Source organism: Dendropsophus ebraccatus, chromosome 15 (genome assembly GCF_027789765.1).
Source record: "Dendropsophus ebraccatus isolate aDenEbr1 chromosome 15, aDenEbr1.pat, whole genome shotgun sequence".
Taxonomy (NCBI): domain Eukaryota; kingdom Metazoa; phylum Chordata; class Amphibia; order Anura; family Hylidae; genus Dendropsophus; species Dendropsophus ebraccatus.
In genome coordinates this window covers 74,791,595-74,811,558 of record NC_091468.1, presented here as the reverse complement: position 1 = coordinate 74,811,558, position 19,964 = coordinate 74,791,595, and the positions used below count along the sequence as shown (strand labels likewise).

At 49.6% G+C, this 19,964-nt stretch overlaps 1 protein-coding gene across 1 annotated transcript in view; it reads right to left on the bottom strand.

Annotated features, from left to right (window-relative positions):
* LYST (lysosomal trafficking regulator) overlaps positions 1 to 19,964 on the bottom strand; it is a 442,781-nt gene that overhangs the window by 195,874 nt on the left and 226,943 nt on the right. Inside the window, exons 24-27 of the mRNA XM_069954584.1 lie at positions 17,991 to 18,221; positions 16,494 to 16,660; positions 10,810 to 10,959; positions 8,971 to 9,162 (exon numbers count right to left, since the gene is read on the bottom strand). Of these exons, the coding sequence (XP_069810685.1) occupies positions 8,971 to 9,162; positions 10,810 to 10,959; positions 16,494 to 16,660; positions 17,991 to 18,221 (740 nt within the window). The remainder of the gene's footprint in view (positions 1 to 8,970; positions 9,163 to 10,809; positions 10,960 to 16,493; positions 16,661 to 17,990; positions 18,222 to 19,964) is intronic.

Here is a 19,964-nt window from a genome sequence, read left to right as displayed (position 1 = left end):
ATGACATCACTTCCTGTACTGCCCTTACTTGGCAGGCTGTGAGGGCAGATGATATAGCTTCCTATGTTGCCATTACTCGGCAGGCTGTGAGGGCAGATGACATCACTTCCTGTACTGCCCGTACTCTGCAGGCTGTGAGGACAGATGACATCACTTCCTGTACTGCCCGTACTCGGCAGGCTGTGAGGACAGATGACATCACTTCCTGTACTCCCCGTACTCGGCAGGCTGTGAGGGCAGATGACATCACTTCCTTTACTGCCCATACTCGGCAGGCTGTGGAGGCAGATGACATCACTTCCTTTACTGCCCGTACTCGGCAGGCTGTGAGGGCAGATGACATCACTTCCTGTACTGCCCGTACTCGGCAGGCTGTGAGGGCAGATGACATCACTTCCTGTACTGCCCGTACTCGGCAGGCTGTGAGGACAGATGACATCACTTCCTGTACTGCCCTTACTTGGCAGGCTGTGAGGACAGATGACATCACTTTCTGTACTGCCCGTACTCGGCAGGCTGTGAGGGCAGATGACATCACTTCCTTTACTGCCCGTACTCGGCAGGCTGTGAGGGCAGATGACATCACTTCCTCTGTTGCCATTACTCAGCAGGCTGTGAGGACAGATGACATCACTTCCTGTACTGCCCTTACTTGGCAGGCTGTGAGGGCAGATGACATCACTTCCTCTGTTGCCATTACTCGGCAGGCTGTGAGGACAGATGACATCACTTCCTGTACTGCCCTTACTTGGCAGGCTGTGAGGGCAGATGATATAGCTTCCTATGTTGCCATTACTCGGCAGGTTGTGAGGGCAGATGACATCACTTCCTGTACACACCCACAGACTTTCGGAGACCGGACAATAAGGTGAGCAGTGGAATGAGCTAATTGCCGACAAAGCAAATGCTTTTTAAAGGATTTTGCAAGAATCACAGACCAACCAAGAACGTTTCCTTGTTTTCTTTCAAGATACATGATAACAGGTATGCTTTAAGATGAGTAGTACACTTGCCCTCATACTCCAACCTCTCCACCATGGCCAAGAACAAACAGCTGTCTAAGGACAAAACTGTAAACCTGCACAAGGCTAAGATGAGCAACAGGACAATAGGCAGCAGCTTGATGAGAAGGCTACAACTGGAACATTGAAAAAAGAAACAACAGATGACTGTGAGTCTTTTAGGACATCTCGCTTTGTAGGGTAAGGAGGGAGGATACTGATAAAGGTCAGGAATCAGCCAGAACTACACAGGAGGACTCGATCACTGACCTGAGGAGATCCGGGACCACGGTCTCGTAGATTACAGTTAGCGTAACACTACACCGCCATGGATTATAATCCTGCAGGGCACACAAGGTCCCCCAGCTCACACCAGCACATGTCCAGGCCCGGGTGACGTCACACAAGGTCCTCCGGCTCACACCAGCACATGTCCAGGCCCGGGTGACGTCACACAAGGTCCTCCGGCTCACACCAGCACATGTCCAGGCCCGGGTGACGTCACACAAGGTCCCCCGGCTCACACCAGCACATGTCCAGGCCCGGGTGACGTCACACAAGGTCCTCCGGCTCACACCAGCACATGTCCAGGCCCGGGTGACGTCACACAAGGTCCTTCGGCTCACACCAGCACATGTCCAGGCCCGGGTGACGTCACACAAGGTCCTCCGGCTCACACCAGCACATGTCCAGGCCCGGGTGACGTCACACAAGGTCCCCCGGCTCACACCAGCACATGTCCAGGCCCGGGTGACGTGACACAAGGTCGGCTCACACCAGCACATGTCCAGGCCCGGGTGACGTCACACAAGGTCCCCCGGCTCACACCAGCACATGTCCAGGCTCGGGTGACGTCACACAAGGTCCCCCGGCTCACACCAGCACATGTCCAGGCCCGGGTGACGTCACACAAGGTCCCCCGGCTCACACCAGCACATGTCCAGGCCCGGGTGACGTGACACAAGGTCCCCCGGCTCACACCAGCACATGTCCAGGCCCGGGTGACGTGACACAAGGTCCCCCGGCTCACACCAGCACATGTCCAGGCCCGGGTGACGTCACACAAGGTCCTCCGGCTCACACCAGCACATGTCCAGGCCCGGGTGACGTCACACAAGGTCCTCCGGCTCACACCAGCACATGTCCAGGCCCGGGTGACGTCACACAAGGTCGGCTCACACCAGCACATGTCCAGGCCCGGGTGACGTCACACAAGGTCCCCCGGCTCACACCAGCACATGTCCAGGCCCGGGTGACGTCACACAAGGTCCTCCGGCTCACACCAGCACATGTCCAGGCCCGGGTGACGTGACACAAGGTCCCCCGGCTCACACCAGCACATGTCCAGGCCCGGGTGACGTGACACAAGGTCGGCTCACACCAGCACATGTCCAGGCCCCGGTGACTTCACACAAGGTCCCCCGTCTCACACCAGCACATGTCCAGGCCCGGGTGACGTCACACAAGGTCCCCCGGCTCACACCAGCACATGTCCAGGCCCGGGTGACGTCACACAAGGTCCCCCGGCTCACACCAGCACATGTCCAGGCCCGGGTGACGTCACACAAGGTCCCCCGGCTCACACCAGCACATGTCCAGGCCCGGGTGACGTCACACAAGGTCCCCCGGCTCACACCAGCACATGTCCAGGCCCGGGTGACGTCACACAAGGTCGGCTCACACCAGCACATGTCCAGGCCCGGGTGACGTCACACAAGGTCCTCCGGCTCACACCAGCACATGTCCAGGCCCGGGTGACGTCACACAAGGTCCCCCGGCTCACACCAGCACATGTCCAGACACGGGTGACTTCACACAAGGTCCCCCGGCTCACACCAGCACATGTCCAGGCCCGGGTGACTTCACACAAGGTCCCCCGGCTCACACCAGCACATGTCCAGGCCCGGGTGACGTCACACAAGGTCCCCCGGCTCACACCAGCACATGTCCAGGCCCGGGTGATGTCACACAAGGTCCCCCGGCTCACACCAGCACATGTCCAGGCCCGGGTGACGTCACACAAGGTCCCCCGGCTCACACCAGCACATGTCCAGGCCCGGGTGACATTTTTAAGCAATTGTGTTTCTGGGTAGCACTGACCTAGAGTACTGCTTATTGCTTACCGCTGCCCTCCTCTACAGACACAGCGCTTATGTGCCGTACTCTCACAATAAGTGACAGTACATCTCTGCTCAGTCTCAGACTCTGGGGATAAGCGACAGTACATCTCTGCTCAGTCGGCTGTACTCTCCTAGTAAGTGACAGTACATCTCTGCTCAGTCGGCTGTACTTTTGTGGTAAGTGACAGTACACCTCTGCTCAGTCTCAGACTCTCGGGATAAGTGACAGTACACCTCTGCTCAGTCGGCTGTACTCTCGTAGTAAGTGACAGTACATCTCTGCTCAGTCGGCTGTACTCTCGTAGTAAGTGACAGTACATCTCTGCTCAGTCGGCTGTACTCTCGTAGTAAGTGACAGTACATCTCTGCTCAGTCGGCTGTACTTTTGTGGTAAGTGACAGTACACCTCTGCTCAGTCTCAGACTCTCGGGATAAGTGACAGTACACCTCTGCTCAGTCGGCTGTACTCTCGTAGTAAGTGACAGTACATCTCTGCTCAGTCGGCTGTACTCTCGTAGTAAGTGACAGTACACCTCTGCTCAGTCGGATTTACTCTCGTTGTAAGTGACAGTACATCTCTGCTCAGTCGGCTGTACTCTCGTAGTAAGTGACAGTACATCTCTGCTCAGTCGGCTGTACTCTCGTAGTAAGTGACAGTACACCTCTGCTCAGTCAGCTGTACTCTCGTTGTAAGTGACAGTACATCTCTGCTCAGTCGGCTGTACTCTCCTAGTAAGTGACAGTACATCTCTGCTCAGTCGGCTGTACTCTCCTAGTAAGTGACAGTACATCTCTGCTCAGTCGGCTGTACTCTCGTAGTAAGTGCCAGTACACCTCTGCTCAGTCGGCTGCACTCTCGCGATAAGTGACAGTACACCTCTGCTCAGTCGGCTGCACTCTAGCAATAAGTGCCAGTACACCTCTGCTCAGTCGGCTGTACTCTCGTGATGTGACAGTACATCTCTGCTCAGTCGGCTGTAATCTCGCGATAAGTGACAGTACATCTCTGGTAAGTCGGCTGTACTCTCCTAGTAAGTGACAGTACATCTCTGCTCAGTCGGCTGTACTCTCGCGGTAAGTGCCAGTACACCTCTGCTCAGTCGGCTGCACTCTCGCGATAAGTGACAGTACATCTCTGCTCAGTCGGCTGTACTCTCGTGATGTGACAGTACACCTCTGGTAAGTCGGCTGTAATCTCGCGATAAGTGGCAGTACATCTCTGCTCAGTCGGCTGTACTCTCCTAGTAAGTGACAGTACATCTCTGCTCAGTCGGCTGTGCTCTCGTAGTGACAGTCTCTGCTAAGTCTCAGACTCTCGCGATAAGTGACAGTACACCTCTGCTCAGTCGGCTGTACTCTCGTGATGTGACAGTACACCTCTGGTAAGTCGGCTATAATCTCGCGATAAGTGGCAGTACATCTCTGCTCAGTCGGCTGTACTCTCCTAGTAAGTGACAGTACATCTCTGCTCAGTCGGCTGTACTCTCGCGATAAGTGCCAGTACACCTCTGCTCAGTCGGCTGTACTCTCGTAGTAAGTGCCAGTACACCTCTGCTCAGCCGGCTGTACTCTCCTAGTAAGTGCCAGTACATCTCTGCTCAGTCAGCTGTACTCTCGCGATAAGTGCCAGTACACCTCTGCTCAGCCGGCTGTACTCTCGTAGTCAGGGCCGGATTAAGGTTGGTGGAGGCCCTGGGCAACAATTTTGTTGGGGGCCCCCCCATTTTCTTCCCCCACAAATAAACCATACATCAATCTATACAGGTGGCTGATCACTGTAGGGACTTAGTACCTACCCCTCCTCACTCCTGGCTGTATTGCTCAGCATCCTCCTCTGTTGTGAATATGATGGTCCCTAGAGGCTGCAGTCCAGAGGAAGATGCCAGGCCCCAGAGACAGGATGGGGGAGGGGTGAGCATCGCGGTGTGATCCCACTTAATTCAATGCGAGAACACAACACTTCAGCACTTTCTGTGCTCTCTTGCCTACTGTGTTAGCCCCCACAGCAGCATATGCAGTTGTGAATCGCAGGCAGACCTGGACTTGCAAGTCTAAGTCCCATCTTTAGTTCCCAACCATATAAACTACCTGAAGCAGTAAAGAGCAGAAAGTACTTAAAGGCTGTGTATAATCTATAGCGGATATGCTACATGTGAATATACTCTAAGGATCATGGCATATATAGCTGCACACAGGCTACATGTGATATGCTGCACACACGCTATATATAACATATGCTGCACACAGGCTATATATACACAATATGCTGCACACAGGCTATATATCATACACTGCATACAGGCTATATGTCATATGCTGCACACAGGCTATATATCATACACTGCACACAGGCTATATATCATACACTGCACACAGGCTATATGTCATATGCTGCACACAGGCTATATATCATACACTGCACACAGGTTAAATGTCATGTACTGCACACAGGCTATATACCATACACTGCACACAGGTTACATGTCATATTCTGCACACAGGCTATATACCTTACACTGCACACAGGTTACATGTCATATACTGCACACAGGTTACATGTCATATACTGCACACAGGCTATATACCATACACTATACACAGGCTATATACCATACACTGCACACAGGCTATATACCATACACTGCACAAAGGCTATATACCATACACTGCACACAGGCTATATGTCATAGGCTGCACACAGGCAATATACCATACACTGCACACAGACTATATATTATAGGCTACACACAGGCTATATACCATACACTGCACACAGGCAATATATCATAGGCTGCACACAGGCTACATACCATACACTGCACACAGGCTATATGTCATAAGCTGCACACAGGCTATATATCATAGGCTGCACACAGGCTATGTATCATACACTGCACACAGACTATATACCATACACTGCACACAGGCTATATATCATAGGCTGCACACAGGCTATATATCATACACTGCACACAGGCTATATGTCATATGCTGCACACAGGCTATATATTATAGGCTGCACACAGGCTATATACCATACACTGCACACAGGCAATATATCATAGGCTGCACACAGGCTATATACCATACACTGCACACAGGCTATATGTCATATGCTGCACACAGGCTATATATCATAGGCTGCACACAGGCTATATACCATACAGTGCACACAGGCAATATATCATAGGCTGCACACAGGCTATATACCATACACTGCACACAGGCTATATATCATAAACTGCACACAGGCTATAATATATATATATATCTGCTCTGATGTATGCCCCTATAGTATATACCCCTGCTCTGATATATCCCCCCATAGTATATGCCCTCGGCTCTGAAATATGCCACCATAGTATATGCCCCCTGCTCTGATATATGCCCCTATAGTATATATCCCTGCTCTGATATATGCCTCTATAGTATATACCCCTGCTCTGATGTGCCAATACAAAACAAAACCTCATACTCACCTGATCTGGGCAGATGACAGGTCTTCTCTCTTCTGGCTCTTCTCTGTTCCTTCAGCCTGTCAGTCACTGTGACAGATGCTCCAGCATGCTCCATGATGTCACATCCCTGCTGGAGAGATCAGGTTTCCTTGCTAAGGTCCCATGCAGTCCTCTCCTCAGTGAGGGGGAGGGGCAAGGGGGAGTGAGGACCTCTGCAGGAGATAGGCACCTGGAAGCTTCACAGGAAGAATCCATTCAAAGACCCACCAGGGGGGAGTCTGAGCCTGCCGGGAGGGAGATGCTTACACAGGATTAACCCTACACCTCCCTCCCTCCCTGGACAGCATGGAGTGTGGCCAGTGCTGTGTCTAGGTAGGGTTTCCACATGCTTTTTGCACGTGGGACTGGCTCCCAGACACCACTTCCGGGTTTGGGCTGGTGGGGGCCCCCTAGTGGTGGAGGCCCCTTGGCACATGCCCCTTGTGCCCTCCCTTTAATCCGGCCCTGCTCGTAGTAAGTGACAGTACAGCTCTGCTCAGTCAGCTGTACTCTCGTAGTAAGTGCCAGTACACTTCTGCTCAGTCAGCTGTACTCTCGCGATAAGTGACAGTACACCTCTGCTCAGTCGGCTGTACTCTCGCGATAAGTGACAGTACACCTCTGCTCAGTCGGCTGTACTCTCGCGATAAGTGACAGTACATCTCTGCTCAGTCGGCTGTACTCTCGCGATAAGTGACAGTACATCTCTGCTCAGTCGGCTGTACTCTCCTAGTAAGTGACAGTACATCTCTGCTCAGTCGGATTTACTCTCGTAGTAAGTGACAGTACATCTCTGCTCAGTCGGCTGTACTCTCCTAGTAAGTGACAGTACAGCTCTGCTCAGTCGGATTTACTCTCGTAGTAAGTGCCAGTACACCTCTGCTCAGTCGGCTGTACTCTCGTAGTAAGTGCCAGTACACCTCTGCTCAGTCGGCTGTACTCTCACGATAAGTGACAGTACAGCACACAAGCGCTGTGTCTGAGGAGGGAGTCATAGCCTGGAACAAGAGGTTCCCACTGCAGCAGATGTCATGGCACAGAATAGCGGTGCCGGAATGCAGCTTCCAGCAGCTTGGCCGAAGTACCTCTGTGTGTGGAGCTGATCACACCAGGAGCCGATCACACCAGGAGCCGATCACACCAGGAGCCGATCACACCAGGAGCCGATCACACCAGGAGCCGATCACACCGGAGCCGGTCACACAGGAGCAGATCACACCAGGAGCCGGTCACACCGGAGGCGGTAACACAGGAGCCGATCACATCAAGGCCGGTCACACAGGAGCCGGTCACACAGGAGCCGGTCACACAGGAGCCGGTCACACAGGAGCCGGTCACACAGGAGCCGGTCACACAGGAGCCGGTCACACAGGAGCCGGTCACACAGGAGCCGGTCACACAGGAGCCGGTCACACAGGAGCCGGTCACACAGGAGCCGGCCACACAGGAGCCGATCACACCGGAGCAGATCACACCAGGAGCTGATCACACCAGGAGCAGATCACACCAGGAGCAGATCACACCAGGAGCTGATCACACCAGGAGCCGGTCACACCGGAGGCGGAAACACAGGAGCTGATCACATCAAGGCCGGTCACACAGGAGCCGGCCACACAGGAGCCGGCCACACAGGAGCCGGCCACACAGGAGCCGGCCACACAGGAGCCAGCCACACAGGAGCCGGTCACACAGGAGCCGGCCACACAGGAGCCAGCCACACAGGAGCCGGTCACACAGGAGCCGGTCACACAGGAGCCGGTCACACAGGAGCCGGTCACACAGGAGCCGGCCACACAGGAGCCGGTCACACAGGACCCGGCCACACAGGAGCCGGCCACACAGGAGCCGGCCACACAGGAGCCGGCCACACAGGAGCCGGCCACACAGGAGCCAGCCACACAGGAGCCGGTCACACAGGAGCCGGCCACACAGGAGCCAGCCACACAGGAGCCGGTCACACAGGAGCCGGTCACACAGGAGCCGGTCACACAGGAGCCGGCCACACAGGAGCCGGCCACACCAGGAGCAGATCAAACAGAAGCTGATCACACCGGAGCCGATCACACCGGAGCTGATCACATCAAGGCTGATCACACCAGAGCTGATCACACAGAAGCTGATCACACCAAGGCTGACCACACGGAAGCAGCCCCAGTCACATTAACCCTTCACAGCAGGAAGGTGTATATATACAGTATATATACACACACACACATATGGCTGGCGTGAAGGGGTTAGGAAGCTGACACAATTTGTTGCCATTGTCTGTGCCCCCCCCCCCTCTCCAATCTCAGAGGTTTATAAGGAAGAAGCAGCCTATCCCTTCCATAGACGCCCAGAGGCCCCGGATACCTTGATAGATGAGTCTGTTGACGGACAGGACGGTCAGACGCTGCAGTCTCTGCACAAACTCCGATTCCGAAGCTCTTATGGGATTTTCCTGACTCATTCTTCTGTGCATCAGTTCTGTCAGCTCACTGCTCGCAAACGAGCGCATAGTTATTAATAAGGGGTCGGACTGTGTAATGGATAGCCTCTGGGACCCTAAAAAGATTAAAAACAACAGGTTATCGTATTATTTTTTGATTACTTAAAAGGGGCAAAAAATGGTTTATAGATCTGTAATTTACTTCTATGTAAGAATCTCTAGTCTTCCAGTACTTATCAGCTGCTGTATGTCCTGCAGGAATTGGTGTATTTTCTCCAGTCTGACACAGTGCTCTCTGCTGCCACCTCTGTCCATGTCAGGAACTGTCCTGAGCAGCAGCAAATCCCCATAGAAAACCTCTACTGCTCATTTCACATACTGCTATAGGGACAAGGCAAAATATTATCTTGCCACACCTGCCATTGGACATACTTCACATTGCTATTCCCACAATTGACAATCTAATTGGATGACCCAGGGGTTGTTAGAGGTAAACCAGCTGTTCCGAGAGGGCATTCTCCACACATATCTAGACTTACAAAACTCTTATAACTTACCTAAAGAAGATCTCTATAAATTTCTAAAAGTGAGACAATATCTCATGTCAAAGAAACACACCTCACTAAAATACAGTACTGAGCTTATGCAATTATTTAAACTACAACCGAAAGGTATAAAACATATTTACAATCTGTTGGGCAACTTGGTAACATTTGAACCTACAGGTCCATTTGCAAAATGGATATCAGACCTAAATATCCCACTTACTGAAAACGACTGGAAACAAGCATTTTACTGGCCTGACAAAGCTGTCCACTGTGTTTCACATGTTGAAAACAACATTAAATCTAGACTACAATGGTATTATACTCCTCTGAGATGACATAGTATGTTCCCATCCGTGTCGCAGTTGTGTTGGAGGAATTGCGGCATTGAGGGATCTTTGACTCATATTCTGTGGAGATGCCCTCTCGTGACAAATTATTGGTCGGAGGTTTCAGATTTGATTCTCGAGATCTTTAAATATCCAATTCCCATCACACCTCCATTAGTACTGCTTGGTCTAGGAATACAGCACATTGTGCCTCAACACAGGATATTATTCTGCCTGATTACGACAATAGCAAAATTACTACTCACCAGACGTTGGAAAACATCCGACATCCCTACTAAAACGGAACTGGTACAAGAATTAAATAGAACTTATAAATACGAGGAGGCTATAGCCTATGGCAACAATACAATAAAAAAATTTAGAGAGATGTGGTCGTTATGGACACCTAGTCCACGTTTTTCACCTTAAGTTTTCTGTTTATTTTCTTATCTGTCTTCTGAATAAGCTATAATTACATATACGATGATATCACATACAAACTCACTATATCCTCATGCATATTTTGATAGATATGCTATCTTAAACATGTTACGTTATTGTTAACTTTACCTTAGCTATATTTCTTATTTCATGTGTGAAAACTGTTTTATCTGTTGTACTTTCGATGTACTCTTGTTATACTTTTGTTTGCAAAAAAAAAACTTATTGACAAAAATTCAATAAAATATATTGAAACAGAAAACCTCTCCTGCTCTGGACAGTTCCTGACATGGATAGAGGTGGCAGCAGAGAGCACTGTGTCAGACTGGAGAGAACACACCACTTCCTGCAAAACATACAGCAGCTGATAAGTCCTGGATATTTTTCTACAGAAGTAATCTCCATATGTATATAAGGTTCTGGCCATCATTCACGATCAGCTCCTCACCTGCAGTACTCTTTTTCTTTGAGTATTTAGCGTGAGCCGCCTGAGGGAAGTGATAGGTGCTTGCAGCCGTCTGGGTGTCTTGGTTTGAAGTTGTTTTTATGAACTCAATGGCGGAGTGTAAAATCCTGAACTGCATGACGACGGCCATATCTGCAAACATCAGGAATACCGGCTTATTCATCAAAGACAAAAAGAACATCCTCCATCATGCACTGCTTCATTGTCACCGGCTAAACGTCCCTCACACGTATAACATTAAGTGTGCAAGGCTGATCCCCCAGCACTGCTATCTACACACTATGCTGATCCCCCCAGCACTGCTATCTACACACTATGCTGATCCCCCCAGCACTGCTATCTACACACTATACTGATCCCCCAGCACTGCTATCTACACACTATGCTGATCCCCCCAGCACTGCTATCTACACACTATGCTGATCCCCCCAGCACTGCTATCTACACACTATGCTGATCCCCCCAGCACTGCTATCTACACACTATGCTGATCCCCCCCAGCACTGCTATATACACACTACGCTGATCCCCCCCAGCACTGCTATCCCAGCACTTCTAGCTACACACTATGTTGATCCCCCCATCACTGCTATCTACACACTATGCTGACCCCCCAGCACTGCTATCTACACAATATGCTGATACTCCCAGCACTGCTATCTACACACTATGATGATCCCCCCAGCACTGCTATATACACACTATGCTGATCCCCACAGCACTGCTATCTACACACTATGCTGATCCCCCCCAGCACTGCTATCCCAGCACTTCTAGCTACCACACTATGCTGATCCCCCCATCACTGCTATCTACACACTATGCTGATCCTCCCCAGCACTGCTATCTACACACTATGCTGATCCTCCCAGCACTGCTATCTACACACTATGCTGATCCCCCAGCACTGCTATCTACACATTATGCTGATCCCCCCAGCACTGCTATCTACACACTATGCTGACCCCCCCCCCAGCACTGCTTTCTACACAATATGCTGATCCCCCCAACACTGCTATCTACACACTATGCTGATCCCCCAGCACTGCTATCTACACACTATGCTAATCCTCCCAGCACTGCTATGTACACACTATGCTGATCCCCCCAGCACTGCTATCTACACACTATGCTGATCACTGCTATCTACACACTATGCTGATCCCCCCAGCACTGCTATCCCAGCACTGCTATCTACACACTATGCTGATCCCCCCAGCACTGCTATCTACACACTATGCTGATCACTGCTATCTACACACTATGCTGATCCCCCCAGCACTGCTATCCCAGCACTGCTATCTACACACTATGCTGATCCCCCAGCACTGCTATCTACACACTATGCTGATCACTGCTATCTACACACTATGCTGATCCCCCCAGCACTGCTATCCCAGCACTGCTATCTACACACTATGCTGATCCCCCCAGCACTGCTATCTACACACTATGCTGATCACTGCTATCTACACACTATGCTGATCCCCCCAGCACTGCTATCTACACACTATGCTGATCCCCCAGCACTGCTATCTACACACTATGCTGATCACTGCTATCTACACACTATGCTGATCCCCCCAGCACTGCTATCTACACACTATGCTGATCCTCCCCAGCACTGCTAGCTACACACTATGCTGATCCCCCCAGCACTGCTATCTACACACTATTCTGATCCCCCCCAGCACTGCTATCTACACACTATTCTGATCCCCCCTGCACTGCTATCTACACACTATGTTGATCCCCCCAGCACTGCTATCCCAGCACTGCTATCTACACACTATGCTGATCCCCCAGCACTGCTATCTACACACTATGCTGATCACTGCTATCTACACACTATGCTGATCCCCCCAGCACTGCTATCTACACACTATGCTGATCCTCCCCAGCACTGCTAGCTACACACTATGCTGATCCCCCCAGCACTGCTATCTACACACTATTCTGATCCCCCCAGCACTGCTATCTACACACTATTCTGATCCCCCCTGCACTGCTATCTACACACTATGTTGATCCCCCCAGCACTGCTATCCCAGCACTGCTATCTACACACTATGCTGATCCCCCAGCACTGCTATCTACACACTATGCTGATCACTGCTATCTACACACTATGCTGATCCTCCCCAGCACTGCTATCTACACACTATGCTGATCCTCCCCAGCACTGCTATCTACACACTATGCTGATCCTCCCCAGCACTGCTATCTACACACTATGCTGATCCTCCCCAGCACTGCTATCTACACACTATGCTGATCCTCCCCAGCACTGCTATCTACACACTATGCTGATCCTCCCCAGCACTGCTATCTACACACTATGCTGATCCTCCCCAGCACTGCTATCTACACACTATGCTGATCCTCCCCAGCACTGCTATCTACACACTATGCTGATCCTCCCCAGCACTGCTATCTACACACTATGCTGATCCTCCCCAGCACTGCTATCTACACACTATGCTGATCCTCCCCAGCACTGCTATCTACACACTATGCTGATCCTCCCCAGCACTGCTATCTACACACTATGCTGATCCTCCCCAGCACTGCTATCTACACACTATGCTGATCCTCCCCAGCACTGCTATCTACACACTATGCTGATCCTCCCCAGCACTGCTATCTACACACTATGCTGATCCTCCCCAGCACTGCTATCTACACACTATGCTGATCCTCCCCAGCACTGCTATCTACACACTATGCTGATCCTCCCCAGCACTGCTATCTACACACTATGCTGATCCTCCCCAGCACTGCTATCTACACACTATGCTGATCCTCCCCAGCACTGCTATCTACACACTATGCTGATCCTCCCAGCACTGCTATCTACACACTATGCTGATCCCCCCCATCCCTGCTATCTACACACTATGCTGATCCCCCCAGCACTGCTATCCCAGCACTTCTAGCTACCACACTATGCTGATCCCCCCAGCACTGACCCAATCTGTCACCAACATAACCTGCTATACAGGTTTTCGAACTCCTTGTCGTAGTAGAGGAGAAGACTTGTCCTTTTTATAAGACGCTTTGTGGATACTAATGTTTACAGGGATTATAGTCGGCTGATCCTCCCCAGCACTGCTATCTACACACTATGCTGATCACTGCTATCTACACACTATGCTGATCCTCCCCAGCACTGCTATCTGCACTCTATGCTGATCCCCCCAGCACTGCTATCTACACACTATGCTGATCCTCCCCAGCACTGCTATCTACACACTATGCTGATCCTCCCCAGCACTGCTATCTACACACTATGCTGATCCTCCCCAGCACTGCTATCTACACACTATGCTGATCCTCCCCAGCACTGCTATCTACACACTATGCTGATCCCCCCAGCACTGCTATCTACACACTATGCTGATCCCCCCCATCCCTGCTATCTACACACTATGCTGATCCTCCCCAGCACTGCTATCTACACACTATGCTGATCCCCCCAGCACTGCTATCTACACACTATGCTGATCCCCCCAGCACTGACCCAATCTGTCACCAACATAACCTGCTATACAGGTTTTCGAACTCCTTGTCGTAGTAGAGGAGAAGACTTGTCCTTTTTATAAGACGCTTTGTGGATACTAATGTTTACAGGGATTATAGTCGGCCATAAGGATGTGTGGAGACTTACAGACCATTTCTGCTCCAATGGGAATCCTGGAAAGACATACAAAATATCCTTCCATCTAGGAGTCTTAGAGCAATGACTGGGGATGTGGGCCAAGCCGAACAACCTCTCCAAACAGAAAGACTTCCCATCTGCAGACGGCTGTGTCGGGGTTATTGCCCCTTCATCCCTTGGACCCAATAGGCTTTTTACCAGCCAGCTGACCCCTCGGCACTAGCAAAGGGGCAATAACCCTGACACAGCCGTCTGCAGATGGGACCTCTTTCCTTTTGGAGCTTCTTGGCTTGGCCCACATCCCCAGTCATGGACCTGACACGGACACCGCTTTGCCTAAATGTTTACATAAGAACGCAATTTCAATGTATTTCTAACTGTACTGATTTACAGTGACGCCTTGGGTCTCACCTCCAAACTAACCGGGGGACCATCACAGTCCAGCTAACAATTATAAAATGGGTCCGTGCACCACTGTGTACAGGCGTGGAGAATCTCTTCATGAAGAAGGCAATCTGTGTTCTAAACGGGGTTTCCCACTCAAGAGTGAAAAGCTTTTGCATGAGTGGGCTGTACTGTTGCTGCCACCAGGCAGGAGTTAGATGGTGAAGCTTAGTTGGTGGCGTCACTTACCACTCCTGGCGGTGTATTGATGTGTACTGCAGACTCTAATGATGGTCACATGAGTGATGATCACGTAAGCTGGCACTACACATGAAGAGGAGAAAAACAGCCATCCTTCTGGTGTTCTGCTCCTTATAGGGGTGCAAAGCATCACCACTTAAAGTGTAACTGTCATGTTTTTTTTTTATTGCAGAAATCAGTAGTATAAGCGATTTTAAGAAACTCTGTAATAGGTTTCATCAGCCAAAAAAGCCTCCTTCTGTCCTCAAGAAGCAATCTCCCAGCCTCCCCCCCTGACTCCTTATCTGTGCATTATCAGGCAAACACGTCTTCATTACAGAGAAGCCAGTGAAGACGGGCTCTGCTCTCTCCATTGTAAGCCTATGAAGGGGGGAGGGGCTGAGGGAGATGAGGGAGCAGGAAGAGGTGACATGAAGGTCAGCTGTTTGTAGACTCTCTGGGCACCTAAAACGCTGGATTCAGGTGTCAGAAAGGTCAGTGCTTATCTATGAACTTACTGAGAGAAGATTGCAGGGTGTTGTGCTGTGCAGGACTGCTCCGTGCTCACTCACTCCTCACAGCCCCTCCCCTCTCCATAGCCACATAATGGAGACAGAAATCCTGCTTCATCTGATGTGAGGGGGGAGGCTGGGAGATTGCTTTTTCACTACAGAAGGAAACTCTTTTAGTACATAAAACCAATTACAGAGTTTCTTAAAATCGCTTGTACTATTGATATTTAATGTTTTCAGAAAAATGACCCTGAAATGAGTTACGCTTTAAGCCCTGCCTGGCTGGCAAAATGAGCTGGCTCAGCTGCGGGGCCCAAGGATTCCCTGCTCCTGCAGCAAGCAATGCACTGCTTCCTACTGTACACCCAGAGCAGTTAAATGATGATGCTACTGCATCACCACTTAACTCTTTACACTCTGTGGGCCGGGCACTCTGCACCCATGGAGGGCAAAGAACAATTAACTTAAATCTGATTATTTCCTATCTTGTTTCTAGAACCTCTCAGTCCTGAGACCGCCTTCCAGAACGGATTGTGCTGGAGAACAGAGGTATGAGTGTATATTGTATTAGAAGTGCATACAATTTGTATAAGACCATGTGATTGTAAGCCCGCCTTCCTGGGGGTGGGGCCACTGATGTTGTTGGTATAACATGTACCCTGCCCGGACTGAGGAGGCACTCCGCACTCTCACACATCGATGTGATGCTTAAACCCAATTATAATAAAGAGGAACTTTTTATGGAGATTTTCTCCCAGACGCTGGAGAAGCGGCTGATGGCAGAAGATGCTGCTAAACGCTCCAGAATAAACACAAGGAGGGGCCCCAACGCCACCACGGGCACAGACACTTCAACACATTGAACCTCTTACTTTGCAGCTTCTGATTTTTGCTTTCATTTAAATATCCAAGTATCACGATCAAATCCTCGACAATCCGAAAATACTGAGCGCCAGATGAGCTGCAGGAGTGGATGGTAACGGCGATCAGCAGCTGCTGCAGGTCACAGGCCAGCAAGATATACTCATCAGGGGAGACGCTGCAAGACAGGAGGAGGAAGACATCAAGACAAGCCACCACCTAAAGGGCAAGTCCAGCAGAAGTGGAGCTTGTCTAGTGTGTGTGTGTGGGGGGGGGGGGGGGGGGGGGAGGTGACATATTACACAAGCGATACTTACCTCTCCTTGTGCCCTGAAGGCGCCACATCACAGACTCCCAGACCCCCGCCAGAACTCCTGTTCCCGTGTTCCAATATCAAGGCTGATAGACTGTCCGCTCAGCCAATCAGTGAGCGGAATGGTGTCCCATCAGCCGGGACATTGCTGGAGAAGGAGACCCAGGAGCAGTAAGGCAGCGCTGCACTTGTTTATTATACCCCCCCCCCCCCACCCGCCATGCATGCCTACTGTCTTTCGCAGGACTGCTCCTTTAAGGTCCTAATTTACATAAGTACATGGGGGGGGGGGGGACACTGTGTGTGTGAGTGGGGGGGGGGGTACTTGTAGACACTATGTGGAGGTGTTGGTCGGGGGAATTACACACTATGCTACTACAGACATATTTTGTCTCCAATCTAAATGGGTACTCCACCGAAAATCCTATTCTTTCACACCAACTGGTGACAGAAAGTTCTATAGATTTGTAATTTACTTCTATTTAAAAATCTCCAGTCTTCCAGTACTTATCAGCTGCTGTATATCCTGCAGGAAGTGGTGTATTCTCTCCAGTCTGACACAGTGCTCTCTGCTGCCACCTCTGTTCATGTCAGGAACTGTCCAGAGCAGCAGCAAATCCCCATAGAAAACCTCTCCTGCTCTGGACAGTTCCTGACATGGACAGAGGTGGCAGTAGAGAGCACTGTGTCAGACTGGAGAGAATATAATACTTCCTGCAGGACATACAGCAGCTGATAAATACTGGACAAGTGGAGATTTTTTAAATAAAAGCAATTTACAAACTTTCTGACATCGGTTAATATGGAAAAAATAAACAAACCCCAATTTTGCCGGAGTGCCCCTGGATGATGGTGCGGATTTTTGCGGAGTGCCCCTGGATGATGGTGCGGATTTTTGCGGAGTGCCCCTGGATGATGGTGCGGATTTTTGCGGAGTGCCCCTGGATGATGGTGCGGATTTTTGCGGAGTGCCCCTGGATGATGGAGGAGATTTTTGCGGAGTGCCCCTGGATGATGGTGCGGATTTTTGCGGAGTGCCCCTGGATGATGGTGGGGATTTTTGCGGAGTGCCCCTGGATGATGGTGCGGATTTTTGCGGAGTGCCCCTGGATGATGGTGCGGATTTTTGCGGAGTGCCCCGGATGATGGTGCAATTACCGGAGCGGATCACAGATCATCAGAAAAGGCGGCTCACCTTGTTTCAATCCCGCATAAGGTGGCCAGAGTGTTGCAGAGTGCATAGAGCAGGCCGCCGTCCAGCAGCATGTCCGCTACTTTGGAGCAAGAATTAATAATCTGCAGCAGGATGCAGAAGGAGTTGTGCAGGAGGCCGGGGTCGTGTAAGGAGTTCTCGATCAGCCCCAGCAGCGGGATTATACACCACTTCCTGAAAAGGTTCGCAGATCGGATTTCATCAACATCAAATCTGTTTAGGATGAAAAAGAAGGAAAAGATTTTAATATTTCAAAGTTTATTAAAATCTACGTCCACACACCTAGAAATCTGCAACTACATGGAAGAGGATGTACATGAGCTGTATACTTGTATATGGAGGATGATGGAAATGAGCTGTATACTTGTATATGGAGGATGATGGAAATGAGCTGTATACTTGTATATGGAGGATGATGTACATGAGCTGTATACTTGTATATGGAAGAGGATGTACATGAGCTGTATACTTGTATATGGAGGATGATGGAAATGAGCTGTATACTTGTATATGGAGGATGATGGAAATGAGCTGTATACTTGTATATGGAGGATGATGTACATGAGCTGTATACTTGTATATGGAGGATGATGGAAATGAGCTGTATACTTGTATATGGAGGATGATGGAAATGAGCTGTATACTTGTATATGGAAGAGGATGGAAATGAGCTGTATACTTGTATATGGAGGATGATGGAAATGAGCTGTATACTTGTATATGGAAGAGGATGTACATGAGCTGTATACTTGTATATGGAGGATGATGTACATGAGCTGTATACTTGTATATGGAAGAGGATGCGAATGAGCTGTATACTTGTATTTGGAGGATGATGTACATGAGCTGTATACTTGTATATGGAGGATGATGGAAATGAGCTGTATACTTGTATATGGAAGAGGATGTGAATGAGCTGTATACTTGTATATGGAGGATGATGTACATGAGCTGTATACTTGTATATGGAGGATGATGGAAATGAGCTGTATACTTGTATATGGAGGATGATGGAAATGAGCTGTATACTTGTATATGGAAGAGGATGGAAATGAGCTGTATACTTGTATATGGAGGATGATGGAAATGAGCTGTATACTTGTATATGGAAGATGATGTACATGAGCTGTATACTTGTATATGGAGGATGATGGAAATGAGCTGTATACTTGTATATGGAAGAGGATGTACATGAGCTGTATACTTGTATATGGAGGATGATGTACATGAGCTGTATACTTGTATATGGAAGAGGATGTACATAAGCTGTATACTTGTATATGGAGGATGATGGAAATGAGCTGTATACTTGTATATGGAGGATGATGTACATGAGCTGTATACTTGTATATGGAGGATGATGGAAATGAGCTGTATACTTGTATATGGAAGAGGATGTACATGAGCTGTATACTTGTATATGGAGGATGATGTACATGAGCTGTATACTTGTATATGGAAGAGGATGGAAATGAGCTGTATACTTGTATATGGAGGATGATGGAAATGAGCTGTATACTTGTATATGGAGGATGATGGAAATGAGCTGTATACTTGTATATGGAAGAGGATGGAAATGAGCTGTATACTTGTATATGGAGGATGATGGAAATGAGCTGTATACTTGTATATGGAGGATGATGGAAATGAGCTGTATACTTGTATATGGAGGATGATGGACATGAGCTGTATACTTGTATATGGAGGATGATGTACATGAGCTGTATACTTGTATATGGAAGAGGATGGAAATGAGCTGTATACTTGTATATGGAGGATGATGGAAATGAGCTGTATACTTGTATATGGAAGAGGATGTACATGAGCTGTATACTTGTATATGGAGGATGATGGAAATGAGCTGTATACTTGTATATGGAAGAGGATGGAAATGAGCTGTATACTTGTATATGGAAGAGGATGTACATGAGCTGTATACTTGTATATGGAAGAGGA